Source organism: Petaurus breviceps, unplaced genomic scaffold (assembly GCF_028583685.1).
Source record: "Petaurus breviceps papuanus isolate PSGF00001 unplaced genomic scaffold, PetGlider_PUasm1.0 225, whole genome shotgun sequence".
Classification (NCBI taxonomy): domain Eukaryota; kingdom Metazoa; phylum Chordata; class Mammalia; order Diprotodontia; family Petauridae; genus Petaurus; species Petaurus breviceps.
This window is the reverse complement of record NW_027185889.1, coordinates 23,088,760-23,108,216: the sequence shown is the minus strand read 5'-3', so window position 1 is coordinate 23,108,216 and position 19,457 is coordinate 23,088,760. Positions and strand designations below refer to the sequence as shown.

The window sequence follows — 19,457 nt, the reverse complement described above, 5'->3', positions numbered from 1 at the left end:
ACCTGGTAAGACTTAAATAAAGTGATACAAAGTGAAGTGAGCAGAACTAGGAGAACATTGTATACTGTAACAGCAATATTGTAAAGATGATCAGCTGTGAAAGGCTTAGCTGCTCTGATCAAGACAGTAATCCAAGACAGTTCCAAAGGACCCATGATGAAAAGTGCTGTCCACCTACAGAGAGAGGACAGATGAACTCTGAATGCAAATTGATGCAGACTTTTTGAACTTTCTTTGTTTTGTTTCATTTTGTTTGTGTTTTCTTTTGCAACATGGCTAATATGGAAATACATTTGGCATGACCTCTCATATAATCTAAATCAAAGTGTTTGCCTTCTCAAAAAGGGGGAAGGGATAGGAGGGAAGAGAATTTGGAACTCAACATTTTTTTTAATGATTGTTAAAATTTATTTTTCATGTAATTGGGAAATATTTAACAAAAGAAAAAAAACTGGCTGGCATTGAGTGACTATAGTTTAGGGACTTCTGTTAATAAGTGATAATTGATAATAAATGTTTGTTGAATTCATTGGATTAATCCTCATAGATTCAGTTAAGCCTCAAAGGCTTTAAGTGTCCTAATAGCCAAATTTTAAAAGTTAATTTCCATAGAGGTTTATTGGGACTAGTAAAAGGTGAACCCCAGTTATTAATTCAAAATTTATGTACCTTTTGGGGCAGGTGAATTTAATTTAGATATAGCATTATAATGGGGATACCTGTCTGACAGCATGCTAGAAATTTTCTCTCCAATCTTAATGTCAAAATCTTACTTTTATGTAATGGAATACTATTGGGCTATAAGAAATGAGGAGCAGACAGACTTCATAATAACCTGGAGAGGCTTATATAAACTGATGCTGAGTGAGGGGAGCAGAACCAGGAGAAATTTGTACACAATTACAGACACAATGTATGTGTGACGACTGACTTTGATAGATTGGGCTCCTCTCAGCAGTAGCAGTGTAAGGTTATAAGACAACTCTAAAAGACTCATGATGGAGAGAGATGTCCACATCCAGAGGAAGAGCTGCAGACTCTGAATGCAGGTTGAAGCAAACTACTTGCTCTTTTTCTTGTTTTGTTTTGTTTCCTCTTACCCATTGTTCATTCCATTGGTTATAATCCTTTACAACCTAATGTTTAATGTGAAGGTATTTATAGATCCTGTTTTTGATTGCACACCGCCATGGCAGCTGGGGGGGAGAGGGGGGGTGGCGGGAAGGGAAGAAAATTTGGAACTCAAGGGATAGTGGAACTGAATGTTGTAAACTAAAAGTAAATAAATAAATTTTTTTTAAATCTTGCTTTTAAAAAAAAAGCTTTCAAAGGTAATCTGTTGGTGTCATTTCAGATTGAGCTAGTGCATGACAATAGAATCTTAATTCCTTGCAAACAGGTCGAGTTTCATTTTCACCTTTGTATCATGTGCCTAGTATATAATGGATTCTTTTTTTTTTTTTTAAGCAATTGGGGTTAAGTAACTTGCTCAAGTTTACACGGCCCATTATTTCTGGGTGTGGTGCTAAGTATCAGAGCCCGGATTCGATCCCAGGTTATCCCGACTCTGGGGCCGGTGCTCTTACTCACTGTGCCACCTGGCCACCCCTAAGCAATTGGGGTTAAGCCCCTATAATGGACTCTTAATAAATGCCTGCCTCTTGATTGACTCATTCATATATTTAAGGAACCTATAAAATCTCAGAAGACTTATATGTTAAAAGACAAAGCTGAATGAATTAGAGTCAAATGTATCAGACTAAATTCAGTTTCATTTGTTTTCCCCCAGATCCTGTTTTTTTGCATTCTGAGTACAGGCAAATTTACCTCAGTTGTATGTACATCTATATTAAGAGAACTAACACATTAGGGATTTCATAGATATAATTGTATAATGATTCATCATATGGTTTCTATAAATATTGAATTTCATAATATAGTATAATTTCCTTGATCAAAATTTGATTTTTAAGATTTTAACAAATCTTTTATGTTAAAAAAAAATGCACACTTATTTGAATTTTGCAAAACCACTTACATTTATATGTGAGCTTGAACATTGAATCACTGACTTGATAAATCTCAGCAGATTGTTTTTATTACCTTGAATTTGTTGAAAATGCCCTAAATTTGTTACAATCAGAATAACTTAAGTGAACAAATCCTAGCAGGTTAAGGTTAAACTTGGTTTTCTTGTTGACTTTGAATTTCTTTTTTGGCCTTAGCTGGTCTGAATCACATTCTGATGTCTTTGATTTTTCCAGTAATGTCCTTCTGGACTTTAAGAATCTCATCTTAAAAATAACTGTCTTCTGTAAGAGAGCTAACTACATTGTGGTTATATATTCATTTTTTAAAATTTCTCTTTAAAAAATTGGCAGATTGACCATTCTCAGGGTGTTAAAGTTAGGTTTATAAGCCAGTCAGAATCCTGATAACGTGCCAGCAAACAGTCAGAATGCAAAATACTCGCCAAGTAGCAACCTGGCCAACTGGTCTTGGACTGTTTGACTGAATATGGTAATGTTTAGGGTTAGGGTTTTTTTTTTAAATAATGGTTTATGGATCAAATTTTAAGATGATGATACTGTTGTTTGTTTATGTGTGTATATGTAATTTAATTGTGCAGAATAATTAGAGCATGGTAAATTCTTAGTTCTGGTTTATCTTTGATTTTAATGGTAGATTGCTTCCTTTTGCTTTTTCATCATGTTCTGATTTTTTTTCCTTCCTCGTTAATCCTTCTCAACAAGAATTACCTATTTCCCAACACTCTCATCTCACCCTTTGACTTCTGAATCCTGAAAGTCAAGGTGGATCCAACCAGTAATATATATGCTCATGTGTTGATGTAGTAAAGTAGTATCTTATTCCAAGTGAATTCTAGCGAGCTGGTTTATGTTACCCCTGTTTTTATATGTGTATACTATTGTGAATCCAAGGCTAGAGACATTATATTTCTTATTTACAAGTATACATATCTATATCTATCTATAGATGGCTCTTTTTTTCTCATTCCTAAATTGGTCCAGTATCCCTTTGGTCTTCTATACTTACCAGTGAACTTCATTCTCATGTCTCAACTCTTTCTTTTCTAGAAACTGTCAGCTCTTTCTCTTCGGATCCAACAAATTGAAACAACTCTCAATATTTTGGATGCAAAGGTTTGTCTTTATACCCAGTTTATTTTTTTCATATATAAAGTTTTCTCAGTATCCTAAAGCTATGAAGTGACACTGTTTCAGTCTTAATTCAGAATGAATCAGGTTAACGTTTTGTTTGTATGTGGTAAGAAAGCTAACATTTTACAACACTGTTCGTTTTCAAAAATTGAAACTGGGAGACAAATAAGATTTGTTCTAAACTGTTATTATCATTCTAAAATGTAACACGTTCTCCAGTAACCATTTTTTAAAAAATAATTTCTTTAAAACATTGAAATTCTTAATGATAGGTGACATATTTGTCAATTTGAACTACTGGATGAAAAATGTAAAATATTTAAAATAATCACCAACACAGAAAGTAATAGAATAAGTCAGAAAATGAAAGGTGTGTGTGTGGGGGTTGCCATCTTCACTGCTGGAGAAAGTGTCCTTTGATGTGTATTTGCTGAAGTCTGTGGTCTTTTTCTCCCCATTCAGACTCCAGAGCAGAAAAAGCAGGCTTTCCTAGAATGGTTCCACAGTTTGAGGAATAAAAGGATGTGGCCTTGAATATTTCCTTGCTGTGCTTTCAGTTTTAGTACACACTTTAGGGCTGCTTGGGACTCAGTCCCTCTGTCTTCATCACTGACAAATTCTCAGTGTATATTAGTTCTTGAGATTTTATTGTTTGATTAATGTAATTGTACTTTGTTTTAATGCTCTAGGAACACTCAGATGTTAGTCTTCTTTCATCAAGTCTCTTCCCTCTTCAAGCAGTCTTCCACATAGCTGCCAAAATGATATTCCTAAACTCAGGTCTGGCTGTGTTTCTCCCCTCTACAGAAAAGCTCTGGACCAAGGGTGGGGAACTTGTGGCCTTCTAGGTCCTCAAGTGCAGCTCTTTGACCGAATCCAAGCTTCACAAAACAAATTCCTTTAATAAAAGGAATCTAGAGGCTCCCTATTACCTCTAGATTGAATGCTTAGCAATCAAAAACCATTTTGATCTGACCCCAGCTCTCCTTTCCATGCTTACTACATATTACTCCTCTTTCCTCTGCAGTCCATCCATAAGATCAATTTCCTTTTCCTTGTATATGACATTCCTTCTCCTTGCCTCTTCCCACAGCTGGAATGCATTCCTTACTAAGCTGTACCTCTAAATACCCCTAGTGCCTTTCAGAAGCTCAGCTCCAGTTCATCCCTTCTCTTCTTGGTAATTTCCCCTCTCCAGTTACTTTATTATATATATATATATACATTATTTCCACCAATAGAATGTAAGCTTCCTGAGGGTAGGGACTGTTTTATTTTGTCTTTGTATCCCTGGTGCCTTGAGCATCATAGCCTAGCAGGGGCTAAATAAATATCTGGCCCGTGATTGAGGGCAGCGTCCTGGATTTGATCTCTACTTAGGTCAGTGAAAGTCACTCAGTTCATTTCTACAACCTAAGAGCTAAAAAGATTTTATTGGTTTCTAGAGTGCCTGTTGTATGTAGGGAGGAGACTGAAAGCTCAAGAAAGATTGGCTTCTGCTCTCCTGGAGCTTACTCCCTAGTGAGGGGCTATGACTCAGCCATAAATAGACATAACACCAAGAGAAACCGGTAAGAGAGGTGAAAACAGGTCTTGACCAAGTAGGAGATCAGGGCAAACTTCTTGGAGGAGGTATCACTGAATCGCATTTTAAAGTATTAGAAGGAATTCATCCAGGAAAGTGTGTATTCCAGGCATGCACAGAGGGTAGGAAACATTTACACGTTCTCTATAGCAGACTTTACAAAGGATAGTGGTATACTCATAAGCTGGATAGGTAGGTTTGTGGTCTTTGAATGCATGGCAAAGAGGTTTGAACTTCCAACAGGAGCCCAGTGAAAGGTTTTGAGTAGGAGAAATATGACTAAGTCTTTGCGTGAGGAACCTGAAGTTTGACATCAGCATAAAAATAGTTTGGAGCAAGATAGAGAATTGAGATGGGAAAAAACTTGTAGAAGACTCTGCTAGTAGGAGAGGCAGGTCGGGTCATACTGAGATGGCAGCATTAAGACTAAGAGAGTCAAGACAATGGATAAATGTGGGAAAGGTGGAAGAGGAGTCAGCTCCAGACTGGTTAGAGAGGAAGAAAGCTAGAAAAAGGCCCTGAGGTTTGGGGGTGAGGAGGACAAAGGCTAGAAAAAGGCCCTGAGATTTGGGAATGAGGCGGTCCTTAGTAACTTCCCAGAGAACCAGGTGGCCAATGAAAGCCAGTTAGAGCTTGTGAAGAGAGTGCGTCGTAAAGAAGTAGGGACAAAGGATGTAAGAATGAATAATCCTAATAGCTTACAGTCGTCTAACATGTTGACATTTGTGAAGCATGGTATCTCTGTTATGTTGTGTGAGCCTCGTAGCTCTATGAGATAGATCCATAGGATTATTACCCCAGTCTTCATATAAGAAAACTGTGACTCAGCAAGTGCCTTCTACATGGTTGTTACACAGCTCTAGGCACTGTGCCATGCTGGCATCAATGAAGGAAAGATAGGAATGGGACTGTGGCTGGGGCAGGTAAAATGATCAGGGCATAACTTTTTGGGAGAAGCTGAACATATCTGTAGGCAGATGGGGAGGAATAATCACAAGCAAGAAAGATGCTTGAGAGGACAGTTAGGATAGCAAGGCCATAGACTAGGGGAGCAGGGGCACAGGGAGAGAATTCGTGTTTTTTTTTTGTTTGTTTTGTTTTTTGCCTTTTGGAGGGCAATTTTGGGGTTAAGTAACTTGCCCAAGGTTACACAGCTAGTATTTTTGTGTGGGTGTTAAGTGTCTCAGGCTGGAACCGAACTCGGGTCCTCCCGACTCCAGGGCCAGCGCTTTACTCACTGTGCCACCTAGCCGCCCCGAGAATTCGTTTTTACAAGGAACATATACTTCATCTTCTGAGACAAAATGAAAGAAAGAGAGAATGGATGGTGATAGTGAGTTTTCAGGAACAAAGAAAGGGAATTGAAGATGCTCTCATCCCAGTTTCTAAATCTCAGTGATGTCATCAGTTAAGAGGCCTTTTCAGAAAGGAGAGAGGAACAGACATGATGAAGGATGGGAGATGAAACTGTTCCTTAGTCCTGGCCATACCTCTAAACCAAGCCAAACATGTCTTCTGTACGTGCCAGTCATTGCAACAAGGGAGTGGGGTAGAGTAGAGAATAGCATTTGGCCAGTTTATTTGGCCATGGAGCATCTGGGGGCTTGAGATAGATTGACAGAACCCAGAAGAGCTGGACCGGTGGTTCTTGGCGAATGGGATGCAGGCCGTCAGTCAGTCACCAAGCATTGACCAAGTGCCTGCTTCCCTCAAGGCACTGTGCTGTTGGTGTTCCTTCTTCCTTCTTGAAGAGGACCAAAGACATCACAAGGGTGATGTCTTATGCTGCTTTGTGCCAGGGACTGGGATTAAGAAGACAAAGATGAAAGCATCCCTGCCCTCTAGGAGCTTATGTTCAAGTGAGAAAGACAGCGTTGGCATACATAAACATACACAACCAAAATACATGGTGAGTCGTTTTTGTAGAGGAAAGCATTCTCCTCGAGCATCCTGGGAGATCGGGAAAGTCTTCAGGTAGAAGGTGTCTCTTGAGCAGAGTTTTGAAGGAAACAAAGGATTCCAAGTGTAAAAACCTACCTTCCAGGCATTTGCAGCACAAAGGAATGGGAACAGGACATGAGTATCATTTGTGGGAACAGCAAGGCCAATTTGGCTGAATTTGTAGAATGTACAAAGCACAGGAACATATAACAAAGTTATAAAAGTATGCTGGGTGGGGCAAGGTTCTACAGGACTTCAGAAGCTAAACAGAGGAGTCTTTATTTGAAGCTAAAGGAAAGAGGAAGCCATTATAGTTTATTGAATAGGAAAGTGACACGATCAGACTTGCACTTGAGGGAAATCACTTTGGTAGCTGTATGGAGAGGGGAGAGATTTGACTGGGAGATCGTTTAGGAAGGGATCATGGTCATCCAAGCAAGAGGAAATGAGGGTCTGCCTTGAGTGGCAACTGTGGGAGTAGAGAGAAAGAATGGATGAAAGAGATATTGTGGAGGGAGAAATAATAAAATATGGCAACGAATTGTATAGCTGGGGTAAAATAAACTAGTCAGGGTAGTTTGGGGACTAAAGAGATGAAATTATGCTTAATTTTTAAATAAAATTGTCACATGAGTGTATATGTGTGTGTGTAAAATTTTATATATTCAATATTTGATCAGAAATATTGCTAACCATTTCTCATAAAACTTTTACTAACATTCTATAAAACAGTATTTGGGAAATGCTAGTAAAGAACGATTAATCTAAAATAAAATATTTGCCCTATTGAAAGCAGCTTCATCTTTGGTAATTCTCTCTAGGCTGCCACAAAATAAAGATTATTGTTTTAGTTCTTTTCTTAAATTTTTGAAGTTCCAGAATTACCTAATTTTCCATAAATTTTTTTACTCTACGAACAATACCCAGTGATGGATGGGCAGCTAGGTGGCGCAGTGAATAGAGCACCAACCCTGGAGTCAGGAGGACCTGAGTTCAAATGCAGCCTCAGACACTTGACACACTTAGTAGCTGTGTTACCTTGGGCAAGTCACTTAACCCCAATTGCCTTGCCCTTCCCCCCCCCCAAAAAAAAAGATGTTTATACATACAGAATTAAACTGGAGTGTTATATCAGCTAGATCAAGCCAAAAAATCCCCCAAACACTTTAGTTAATGGGAAGTTTACTCTAAAACTGGGTTTGGAGATAATTATACAGTCAATTGTCTGTTCTCCATTTCCCTTTCTGTATAGATAGACTTGGGGTCTAATTTTATTGGGTTTCTCATAAAGGTGATTTTTTTTAATAGCTCAGTTCTTATTTAGGTGATTGTGTTCACATTTGGAATTACCGGTATCTTCTAATAACTAGAATGGATACATTTACATAATACTGAAATTCAGACCAGGTAGCCCATTTGGCCTCTGACTTCAATTTTACTTTTTTCTTTTAAAATATGTTCTTGAGGTTCATTTCCTTTTTTATATCAGTGTCACCTTGCAGTGACTCCTCTTTCCTGAAAATAGAGCCCTCCTCTGTAACAGAGACATACAGCTTGATTTCCATGAATCAGTGAGGAAAGCTGGTGTCCATTCCTGCCTCTCTGTGAAATCTTGGGGACTTGGCAGCCTGCACTGAAGTTGTTCGGGCCAGCTGGCCCTTCACTTGGCCCTCTCCTGAGAAGCTGGTCTTTTCCTCACAGTTAACCACTCTCTTGATTAACTTGCGGCATGAAATTTTCTCAAAATCCTTATCAAGAACATGGTAGTCACCATGTTCTTACCTCACAGTGACCATTTAAGTTTATAGTACACTGTGGGTACGTACAACTTGGAAGATGTTTACTATTAATGGAAACGAAATCAGATTATAAACAAAATAGGACATGATGATAAATCCAACTGCAATGTATGTCTTTGGTATATTTTTCTATGTAAAATGCATAGAATTTCTTAGAAATTTTTTATACCCATAATTTCTATGGTCTAGATAGGAGTTCATAACTAAGTTAGAACTTGTTTTGTTTTAATTTTATAACTGCATTTTAGTATAATTGATTTCTTCTACAAACGCACATTATTTTATTTTGTGCATTTAAAACCCTTATCACGCCACCCAGAGTATGTAACTCAAAACCCCTGATCTAAGTACTAACTTGATGAGGCAGTTGTAACAGTAATAACTAGAACCTGGTTTGCTTTTAATATTATCCTCATATGTTGGAAATTACTTTTTATATTCAGCTGTCATCTATTCCGGGTCTAGAAGATGTTAAATTTGAAATATCGACTGCAAATGTTAGTGGTGTTACAAATGGTCCTGAAGCCCCCACAGGTCAACACTCATCTGTGTCTCCTCAATCTGAGGTAAGTATTTAAGTGCCGAGGACTAATATCTGCTCCCCAAAGAATATGTCTTCATGGTTGAACCTGATGGAAGCACAACTAGGGTGGAAAGAAGAAATAAAGAAAAATGGAAAAGTGTTTAAGAGTCGAATTGTAAATTTCAAGTGAGAGAAAATATGAAGCATAAAAATATTGTCAGCCTCTGTTTCCTGTTTGTCTTTGTTCAAGTGGCCTGCTTTTGGAGGGTGGTTATTTCACAAATTCAGATTAAAATTGAACTTTTTCATCTTTTCCTTAAAACTATTAAAAAGGAAAACATGAATTATTGGGAGTTAGGAAAAAAAAAGTCTTGAATATGATTCTACCCTTCACCTCTCATAGCTAATGGTTTGTTTTTTCAATTTTTGTTGGATTTAATTTAAGCTATTGTTCAGTTGCAAAGCATATTGAAAGTTCTTTTTAAGTTTTTTTTCCAGTAAGGACAATTTGAGATAAAGACTTGTCATCAGATATTTATTTCAGTGAGGTATTTAGTTCAAAGACTAATAATAAGCAAGACCATTTTTATAATCCTTTAAACGGCTATTACTAAATAATATCCATTCACCTATATGGAATTGTGTATTTCTGTCTGTAGTCTTTTTTTTTTTAGGACTTTTATTTAAATATATTTAATTCAACACTTACTGTGAACAAAATACTTACTGTGCTGTACATTCAGACATGTATTTTGGATACAGATTAGAGAAACAATTCCCTGCAGTTGGGTAATTTAATATTCGTTTGGTATACAGTGTATAGTTTCATTTATCATAAAAGCCTCCAAAAATATGTGCAGGGTAAAACTTTAAAATTATAGTTGTTGGACAGGAATTTTCCTTTCTTTAGGAGATTATTTGTTCTTTCAACCAAACTAAATTTTCTTTTTCCCTGAATGAGATTTCTGAAATTTTTACATTTGTCTCCTTTATGCACTCACTTGTAATTAGCTTTAGTTGTACAGGCATATCCCACCAAAGTTGCCCTAACCTACAGTTTAACAAAACTTTCATCTTCACAATGGGAAACCCCACTTTAACTTCAGCTAATTCTCTCCTCAGAGACCAGCCTAGCTCTCCTTTGTCAGCATCAGGTCCTTGCTCAGCACCGTCATCTTGGGCCAGCCCAGTTGTTCTAATGTAAGCCTCTAGAGGCTGAGTTCTCATGGCAGACTCTGACCTAGTGCTCCCTTGAACCTAAATCCTCTCTGCCACTAGTTTCTCCCTTGCTCAGGCCCTCCTCCTATACCAAGTCTAGGTCATCCCAAACTTTCCACTCATTTCGGCCCCTGCTGAGCAGAAGAGTGTGCAGGGCCCCTTTCCTCAGCTCTTTCCCACGCCTAGCCCTTCTTCCCCATGCCCCAGGCTCTGGCCAGGCTTAGGCCTTTTAAGTGGTGCTATGGAATGTTATCTACACAGTGTATTTGAAAAGTTAATGTAGTCCTAGCATATTAACTACTGACTGGGGGTTTTTGTTGTTATTGTTCTGTTTTTTGCTTAGGAAAAACACGAATCAGCGTTGCTCTTAACCAGATTTTTAACATGTTTTACAAACTCAGGGTGATTATAAAATGATGGTGTATCTATGATAAAGTGGGTATACAATGTTTTGCCATTTTACATAAAACGTGTGCATCAGTTCAGTTGGAATGTATGTAAAGTATTGCATGTATTGCAAGACTGTAAAAATGTTGCACATTTGTTGGGTTAATTTTTTTAAATCTATTCAACATGATCTTGAAATAGATGTACATATGTAAAGTATCTCGATACTGCTATGCTGGTGAACACATTTTATTTTTGCATTGACTCCATCATTAACTCAGTTGATAAGTCTGTATTTTTCTAAAATAAGACAGCCCCAAATTTTTTTTGGAAAACTTTGCAGTGATGGGTAATCATGTACATTGTGTTCATGATCCATACCTCTCAACCTATGGCCTAAGTATAGAACTAGCTCATGATTTGGAGTTATGAAGCATTAAATTAAAATGTCACACTGATTTTCCACAACCTTTATTTCATGGGTCAGATGTTACCATTTGTTATAGGAGCAATAGTTAATTCATGTAGATTGAGGTGAGTTCTGAAATAAAATTAGGGCCAGTTGAGAGATATGGTAGATGATCCAAGACGGTCGTTTAAATGGCAGAAATGCAAAATGTTATATAACCTTACTGAAGTCTTGGTTACAGCATGAGTTAAGAGTTATGAATTAAAATTTATTAAGCAAGTGTATTCACTGCAATTCGCTCCATTTTGTTATGCAAATTTATTGTCCATAAATAAAAATATATTCTTGGAAGCTTGTTTGAATTTTTTTTAAATTATTTTAGTGGTTTCAGCTCAACATGCTCACCTAAATGTGGACAAAATATGAAATGTGTGTGAATTTTTTAGTAGTACATTTAGGATTGTTAAACAGTTTGAGATATTTTGGGAGCTTGGAGGACATTTCTTCTTAGCCTAACTTGGGGTTTTGGTCAGACTTGGCTATGGTTTAAATTGTAATGATTGTAGTATATAGTCTCATATACTATATAAAACAGATATTGGACTCTCAGAAGACAGGCATACTGCACCTGAATGGATTTCCTTATGTTAGACCTTCATTAATGAATGACTCACTTCCTGGCACTTTCTGGTCCCTTTTGATTTGCTTAAATTTGCTTTATTAAGCTATAGACAAATTCTGCTCTAGAGAATTGAACATTGAACAGAAAGTAACTATCAATACTGGCTCAAATTCTCGAACATTAACTTTATCTGAAATGTTTACATGAGCAGAAGGGTTCAATTTACTTGAAAATTAGTTAATATGATGTGTGTGTATTTATTTTATTTTATTTATTTTAATTTTAAAGGTCATACATCAGTGTGAAATACATAAAAGATTGAGAGAATTGTATGAATCTTACTCAGAGGTAGCATGACATGATGAATCTCTAGAGGACCAACCTTGGGGTTATGAAGATCTGGGGTCATTTTTTTCCTCTGACACTGACCCTGTAACTATAAGCAAGTCACTTAACCTTTGAATGCTCTAAGATTATAAATGACATTTGCTAGTCTAGAATGGTGTGGAGAATTTCCACATTGGGAGTTACACCTCACCGATGAAATCACAAGTCCAAATATTTTTTAAATTTTTTTCTTTTTCTCTACCTTCAAAACAATAATTATATGTATGTGAAACTTTCAAAACTTGAGAATTTCATCTATGAGATAGGCTTCTTTTTGCCATTCAGTAATGCTCCCAAGTACCATTTTCTAAGAAGAAGAAATATCTTTAAACAATTAAATTGAAACATTCAGATGAGCCAACTTTAGATACTTAAGGATGTCATTGGCTGCCCCAAAACAATTTAGATTAGTTTGAAAATTAAAGTAATGATGATAAAATGTCATTAAATAATGTCTTTTTACATGATTCATATATATGACCTATACATTAACAGTTATGAGGATTTTCAGATTTTTTTTCCTACCACAGTTTCTCTTTCCAAAAACAGTATGTCACACTTGAAATTAGCCTCTTTTGAAATGTTATTTGGGTGTGTATAAATATTTTGAGATATACCTGAATTTATTTTTAATCCAAATCCTAGAAATATGATTGTTTTCTTTGGGGGATTAGAGTGTGTTAATTGTTTTAGAATTATTAAAGAAAAAAAAGAACCATCCTTTGTGAATAGAATTACAGTCCCCTTTTCTGAATTATATAAAGATTTATACACAATACTCTCTACAGCAGAAGAGTGTACAAGACACTGGACCACAGAAATGTGAAGCAGCCGCAGAACATATCTTAACTGTAGCCAAGGATCCAAGATATGCCAGATATCTCAAAATGGTTCAAGTGGTAAGCTGATTTAGTCTGTCTTCTCTGTCTAGCAGCCACTTTTGAAAATTCTCAGAGAATTTCTTTTCTTTCCTTTTTTTTGCCATCTAGAAAGACTACTAAACTGATTGACCAAGACTTCCTGACCTCCTGTTTCCTGAGTATGCTTAATTAATTCTGTTTTATCATTCAGAATAATACTCAATCTTATTTAATAACAACAGTTTTTATGTCAGTAGTCAAGTATGTACTTGAAAAAATTATAGAACCTTGGAGATTTGAATCTTTATACTAACACAGTTCCCTAGTATAGTTTTATGTCAACCTCTTTTTTTTTCCTCTTGGAAAGAATTAACAATCAATTAGTCAATAAACATTTCACTATGCTAAGCTCTGGGGATACAAAAAAAGCAAAAATCATTTCTTGGCTTCAAGGAGTTTACAGTCAAGTACAGAAACAACATGCAAACATATATATATACACAAACAAGTTAGGAGTAAGAGGCATTGAGGAGGGCTTCTGATAGAAGATGGAATTTTATTTGGGACTTAAAGAAAAAGTTTTACAAAACCTTTTTTCCTCTCTTTTCTCAAAACTGGTTATGAGTGATTTTAGATAGCTAGAACATAGTCAGGTAAAAGAAAAATAGTATTTAGAGAATATTTAGTATTTAGAATATTAGTATTTAAGAAAAATAGTATTTAGAGAATCATACAGAATTCATTGCTAAATTTTCCATATACTGGTAAGAAACATGTCCTTTGCTTTGGTGATGATGATTATTCTTTCATTTTAATGCATCTATGTCAGCATTTAAATAAATAACATCTTTCATCTAACTCAGCACTTCTTTTTTTTTTTTTAAAGCAATCGGGGTTAAGTAACTTGCTCAAGGTTACACGGCCAGGTGTTTCTGGGTGGTTGCTAAGTGTCCGAGCCCGGGATTCGATCTCCAGGTCTTCTCAACACTGAAGCCGGTGCTCTTACTTGCTGTGCTACCTGGCCGCCCCTAACTCAGCACTTCTTAAACTGTGGGTCCCATATGGGGTCGTTATCCACAATTTAAGAATTGAGGAAGGTGTCACGAGTAGAAAAAGTATAAGAAGCCCTTCTGTTGTTACCCACAAATTCGGGTGGTGTATGCCAGAGCATGAAACCAGGGGAGAGGTATCCACAAGTATAGGATAATCTTCCATGGATGGATTCAAGTCATATTAACTAAATTGAGCAGGTTAGACTAGATAGCAACAGAGGCCCCTTCAGATTCAGATCTGTGATCCTGTGATGCTATTAAGTAAGCATTTATTGATCTCCTACTGTGTACTGGGCCCTGTACTAAGCATTGGAGATACAAAGACAAGCAAAGGACAGTCCCTGCTCTCAAGGGACAGCAGAGAAAAGTCAAGTTTCATTTTTTTCACTATTTTGATGTTTTCACCAAATATTTTCCAATTAGCCTGTTGGGTTTTTTTTTTAACATTTATGATACATACATATATGTGTGTGTGTTTCATACCTTTCACTTCTGATTCTATCCCCTCCCCTTCTGTTTTGTATGCCATTCATTGTAAAAAAAAAAAAAGAAAAGAAAAAAATTCAGCAAAACTAACCAGTCCCTCTTCTCCCTTCTTTGCCAAGATGGAGGGATATAGGAATGGAAGACTGTCTATACTGTTGGACTTACTTGATGTTCTGGTTAGTTTTGCTGAACTAATTTTTTTTTCCTTTTTTGTTCTTTGCTAAAAAGATGGCTGTCTTGCTGAGGGTGGGGAAAGGACATTTTGGGAGATGAAAGTAATACAAAAACGAAAAATATCAATTTAAAAAACATTTTTTTAATTAGGCACATCTGGCAATATATGCAGTCTTCTGTTGCTGTTGTCCCCTGTGTCTGTTAAAGAATTGAGGGAAAATACATTTCATCATGGCTTCTTTGGGGCTAAGATTGGTCATAATTACATTTGTTGTTGCTCTCAACCAACTCTCCCTGACCCCATTTGGGGTTTTCTTGGCTATAATATTGGAATAGTTTGCCATTTCCTTCTCCAGCTCATTTTACACATGAGGAATCCTAGGCAAACGGGGTGAAGTGACTTACCCACGGTCACACAGCTAAGAAATGTCTGAAGTCAGTTTTGAACTCCTGAAGATGTATCTTCCTGACTCTAGACCTGGTGCTCTGTGCACTATGGCACCATGTAGCTGCCCCACAATTACAGAGCATCCAGTATTAGTCTTTCCATTTTTAGTATTGGTAGTTACTGTGTACATTGCTTTCCTAATTTTATTCACTCTCCATCCACATCATATAAATCCAGCTGTGCTTCTGGGAAGTCTTCATATTCATTTTTTTCTTACGGTACAGTAATCTTCCATTATATTCCTCTATTACAGTTTTTTTTAGCCATTCTCAAGCTCCACGCCCCATTGCTTTTCAGGACAATCTCTAGTGTCTTCATGTCTATTCAGACTATTTTTGCAATGCTTATTTCTAACCTTGCTCAGAGGACTGCCCTGTTTCCCTGTGGACTTGGCAGGAGAGGATTAATTGCCCATCAGAGGCAGCTGATTAAGAAGAGGAGCCAGTAGGCAACATAGCACCTGGCCACAGTGACTCTCCAGGCTTCGGATCTCGTAGAGGTGGAGAACAAGAAGTTTATTACCAGGAGATGGCAGAAAGGCACCAATATTGGCATTTCTGTAATAGCCATGTGACATAATAGCCATGGAAACCTTATTTGCATCCATGTTCTTCATGTTAGCAAGGAAAATGAAATTTTTTTTGGAGAAAAAATGAAGATGTGCTTTAAGGAAGGAAATGCTTTGAATGAATAAATGAAAACACCTTTATTTAAGTGCACAGCACTATATTGAACACTGGGGATACAAATAGAGACGGCAGACTGTCCCTCCTCTAGAAGCTCACATTCTAATGGGGGAAACCACACATTTGGAGGAAGTTATTACTACCATTCTGATGGAAAGGTACTTGGGTACGTAGGTCACAACAGCAAAGCAAACAGGAATGCATCATTTTTACTCTTCTTTCCATTAAGAAAGCCTTTTCAGTTCCTAATGTTGAGCCACTTGATGTGAAGAGGGCTTTGATGGGGAGGACTCACTTTGCCAGATCTCAGGACAGTGGTTGAAGAGGAGGTAAGGCTGACATTCGTTTCACAGTCACTAGATTGCATCTCCTCAGGGGCTCCTTTCCCTGATGATAATGGCTGCTGAGACCAGGCTGATGGTTCTGAAGGATACTGCTGCTTGCCAGGCTCTTGTGCTCAGGATCCTAGGCCAACTTCATCAGTGGTCACAGTGGTTTGACCAGCCTAATAAATGCTGATTGCAGTCTCTTCTTCAGGCACATTGCTACCTCAGCTGGACTGACCTGCCTTTTCCCATCAGTGGCAGTTAGTGTAGACAGGGGGAAGGTTGGCACATCAGGCAGCATAGAGTCCTAACCCCTGGGGGAGTGGTGGAAGATGGAAGAAATAGAGAATGAAAGGGAAGAGGCGCCTCTGAATATTTAGAGTGACAGGCATGAGGCTCTTTCCACAAAGGAAAAAGTAATTTCTTGTGGTCCAGAGAATGGTGACGTGGATTCATAGGTATTATCAAGAGAGAGGGCACCTTGTACAGATCAGCTATAGAAGAGATGAAAGTTGGCCTTGGTGATTCACTGCTGAAGAAGCCGTCAGCCCAACCTATTAAAGTCTCTTGTCTTCCCAGTGTATGTGTTTCAGATGTGATGGAAAACCTCCAGCCCTCATCAATTCATGTGGGCACAAAGGATACTGTTTGTTTGTATTGTAAGGTTTCCAATTAAGATCCTGAAGACAAAGATGATGAACTTTTAGGCAGGTGTGGAATATACCTAGTAAGGTACAGAAAATAGAATTGTTTGGAGTCTAGTAGAGAGGACCAAGAAGACTTTCAACTGAAAATGGAGGAGAAGGAAGAAAATTGCCCAGATGAGCCTTTCAGAAGCCATATACCATAGAGGGTTTCAGGGCATACAGCACAGGAAAAGAAGAAATGACCAACCTGTGACTCAAAGGTGAATGTCTCAGGGCGGCTAGGTGACGCAGTGAATAGAGCACTGGCCCTGGAGTCAGGAGGACCTGAGTTCAAATCTAGCCTCAGACACTTAACACAAAACTAGCCGTGTGACCTTGGGCAAGTCACTTAACCCCAAATTGCCCTCCAAAAAGCAAAAAAAAAGATGAAGGTCTCCAAGAACAGGAGCAGCCATAAAACCACTGGCCTTATGTAGCTATACCCAGAAGCAATAAATATGATAAACTTGAACAACAAGGAAATGCAAAAAGGCAAATTTAGCCATAAAGTGATAGCTAAGACTAGTGGGGTTGAGGCTTATGACTAAAATGTGGTACAGAAGGGCTTGTCTTGAATAAGACAAGAAGGAACAGAATTGGTTAAAGGGGTGGTAGAGGTGATGGGAGAACGGGCTCTGGAAGACCTAATTTCAGGTCTCACCTCTTAATTGTGTGCCCTTGGATAAGTCATTTCTCTAATTAAAAATTGCAGACAAGACATTCATCGGTATTGGTAGAGGGAGGTGCCTCATCTGGGAGTTCCTAGTACCAGTGAATTGCAAGTCCAGAACCTATCCCCAACTCAAGTGAGGAAATTCCAGGAACTTGAAGCAGGGAAAATATAGTGTATAGAATTTGAATGAAATTCAACTCATTAAGAAAAGGCCATTTGACTTTAGCAATTAGTATTTGTAATTGATCATCCCAGTATGATTTTCAGTGGCAAAGAAGACCACAAGTAAAATTACTTTTCAATCCTGTAATGTAGCAAATCTATTGTGAGAATCCCACTTTGGTCAGAAGACCTTAAGGTAGCCTGAGTGGGTTTGAGAGATAGTTAATGAGAGGAACTGTGAAAAATGCTATCGTGGATTTTCTTTAGAACAGACCTGTTTTCATTACCTTAATGTGTCCAACTATTTCAAAGTGCCTAAAGATGACTAAATCCCAAGAACTAACAGTAACTTGCTATGTTATGGAATGTTCCTATTGGCTGTAAATGATTTCTTCTAGCCAGTTCTCAGGATGTTTTATAACTTCACCAGATCTCTGTTGGAGATCTCTAAGAATTGTATTTACTTATGGCTTGGTATCCTGTGCATGTGAGTGAAAAGAATGATGAAAATCTGATTCCTTTAAATAGCTTTTTCTTATACCCATTTTACAGAGGATTAATTTCCAGCTATATTCAGTCGTAGTTATGGCTGCCATTTGAATGTTTTCCAAGGTGTCCTTGAAAGTTAAGCACTCCTGATACACATACATACTACACATAGTTGAACACTGAACAGCTCGGAGTTTTCAGAATCTTAGACCTTTTGATGCCTTTCATACCCATTTATTCTTTCTTACATGTAGTGGTAAATTTTAGAAACATTTAGCTTCTCATCTCAGGTAGGTACGCATCTCTGAGCGAATGAATTGCTTTAGAATGAAGTTTGGAGTTTGTTTGATTAGAAGGGAGAACTAGGAAGAAGGCATTAGGGTGGGAAGGAGAGCCTGGGCAGTGACCAGAACACAAAAGGTGATTCTCAGGAGCTTTATGTCCAATTTGTTTGCATCCAAAACATATACCCTGTTGATGGGATATAATTCGACTCTATTTTATTGTGATAGTACATTTTTCCTTATAATAATCAAAACTCTTACATAAATGGCATTCATGTAATAATAATATAATAATAGTAATTCAATGTAATGGTCCTTTAAGAGGTGAACAGTTAAGAGTAGTTATTCCTTAGGTCAAGTTAGGTCAAGATTATTGTTATTCATATTATTTTAGCATAAAGTATTTTTAGTCTATGGAAAATATTTATCTTTGGTTATAAGCCTCAAGAGAGCCTAAAATTTTTTATTATTTTAGAAAGAATAGTCATATACCAACAAGACAGGATGGGAAATAGCAGTCCCTGTTAGAGCTGCAGAAGAATTTCAAGCCACTTTATTCCTTTTTTGTTGTTGCTGCTTTTTTGGAGGGGGGCAGGCAGGGCAGTTGGGGTTAAGTGACTTGCCCAAGGTCATATGGCTAATAAGTGTAAGTGTCTAAGGCCGTATTTGAACTCAGGTCCTCCTGACTCCAGGGCCAATGCTCTATTCACTGCGCCACCTAGCCACCTCATGCCACTTTATTCTTAAATTCTTTTTTTCATAATATAACATATAAACTGTTAAAGAGATTAAGTGAAAATTTAAAGGAAAATGTGAATATATAATAGTATCTTTGGGGGTGAAGGGTAGTCCTGAGGGGGAGATTGTATGTCCCTATCTCACCCAGGCTACAAATACAAAAGCCAACTCACAGGCTGATCCCCTTGGTCCCTTTCTGCACTGGGCCACTCTGCCCCTCCTTAGGCATCCTAGTGGCCCCTGCCCTTGGGGACTTGCCCATTTTGGTGCTGGACTTAGTGCAGACACCTAAGCAGCTTAATCCCAGCTTCAGCTCAGAACTCTCAAACTCAAGTGATAC

General features: G+C 37.6%; 1 protein-coding gene across 4 annotated transcripts in view; it reads left to right on the top strand.

Annotated features, from left to right (window-relative positions):
- Window positions 1–19,457, top strand: part of WASHC3 (WASH complex subunit 3) — a 49,511-nt gene that overhangs the window by 7,134 nt on the left and 22,920 nt on the right. The window contains exons 3-5 of one of the 4 annotated variants that reach the window (XM_069095249.1): window positions 3,099–3,164; window positions 8,951–9,073; window positions 12,845–12,952. In XM_069095249.1, coding sequence (XP_068951350.1) covers window positions 3,099–3,164; window positions 8,951–9,073; window positions 12,845–12,952 — 297 coding nt within the window. Of the gene's footprint in view, window positions 1–3,098; window positions 3,165–8,950; window positions 9,074–10,387; window positions 11,396–12,841; window positions 12,953–19,457 lie in introns of those variants that run through there. The other 3 variants (XM_069095248.1, XM_069095251.1, XM_069095250.1) reach the window with 3 other exon arrangements.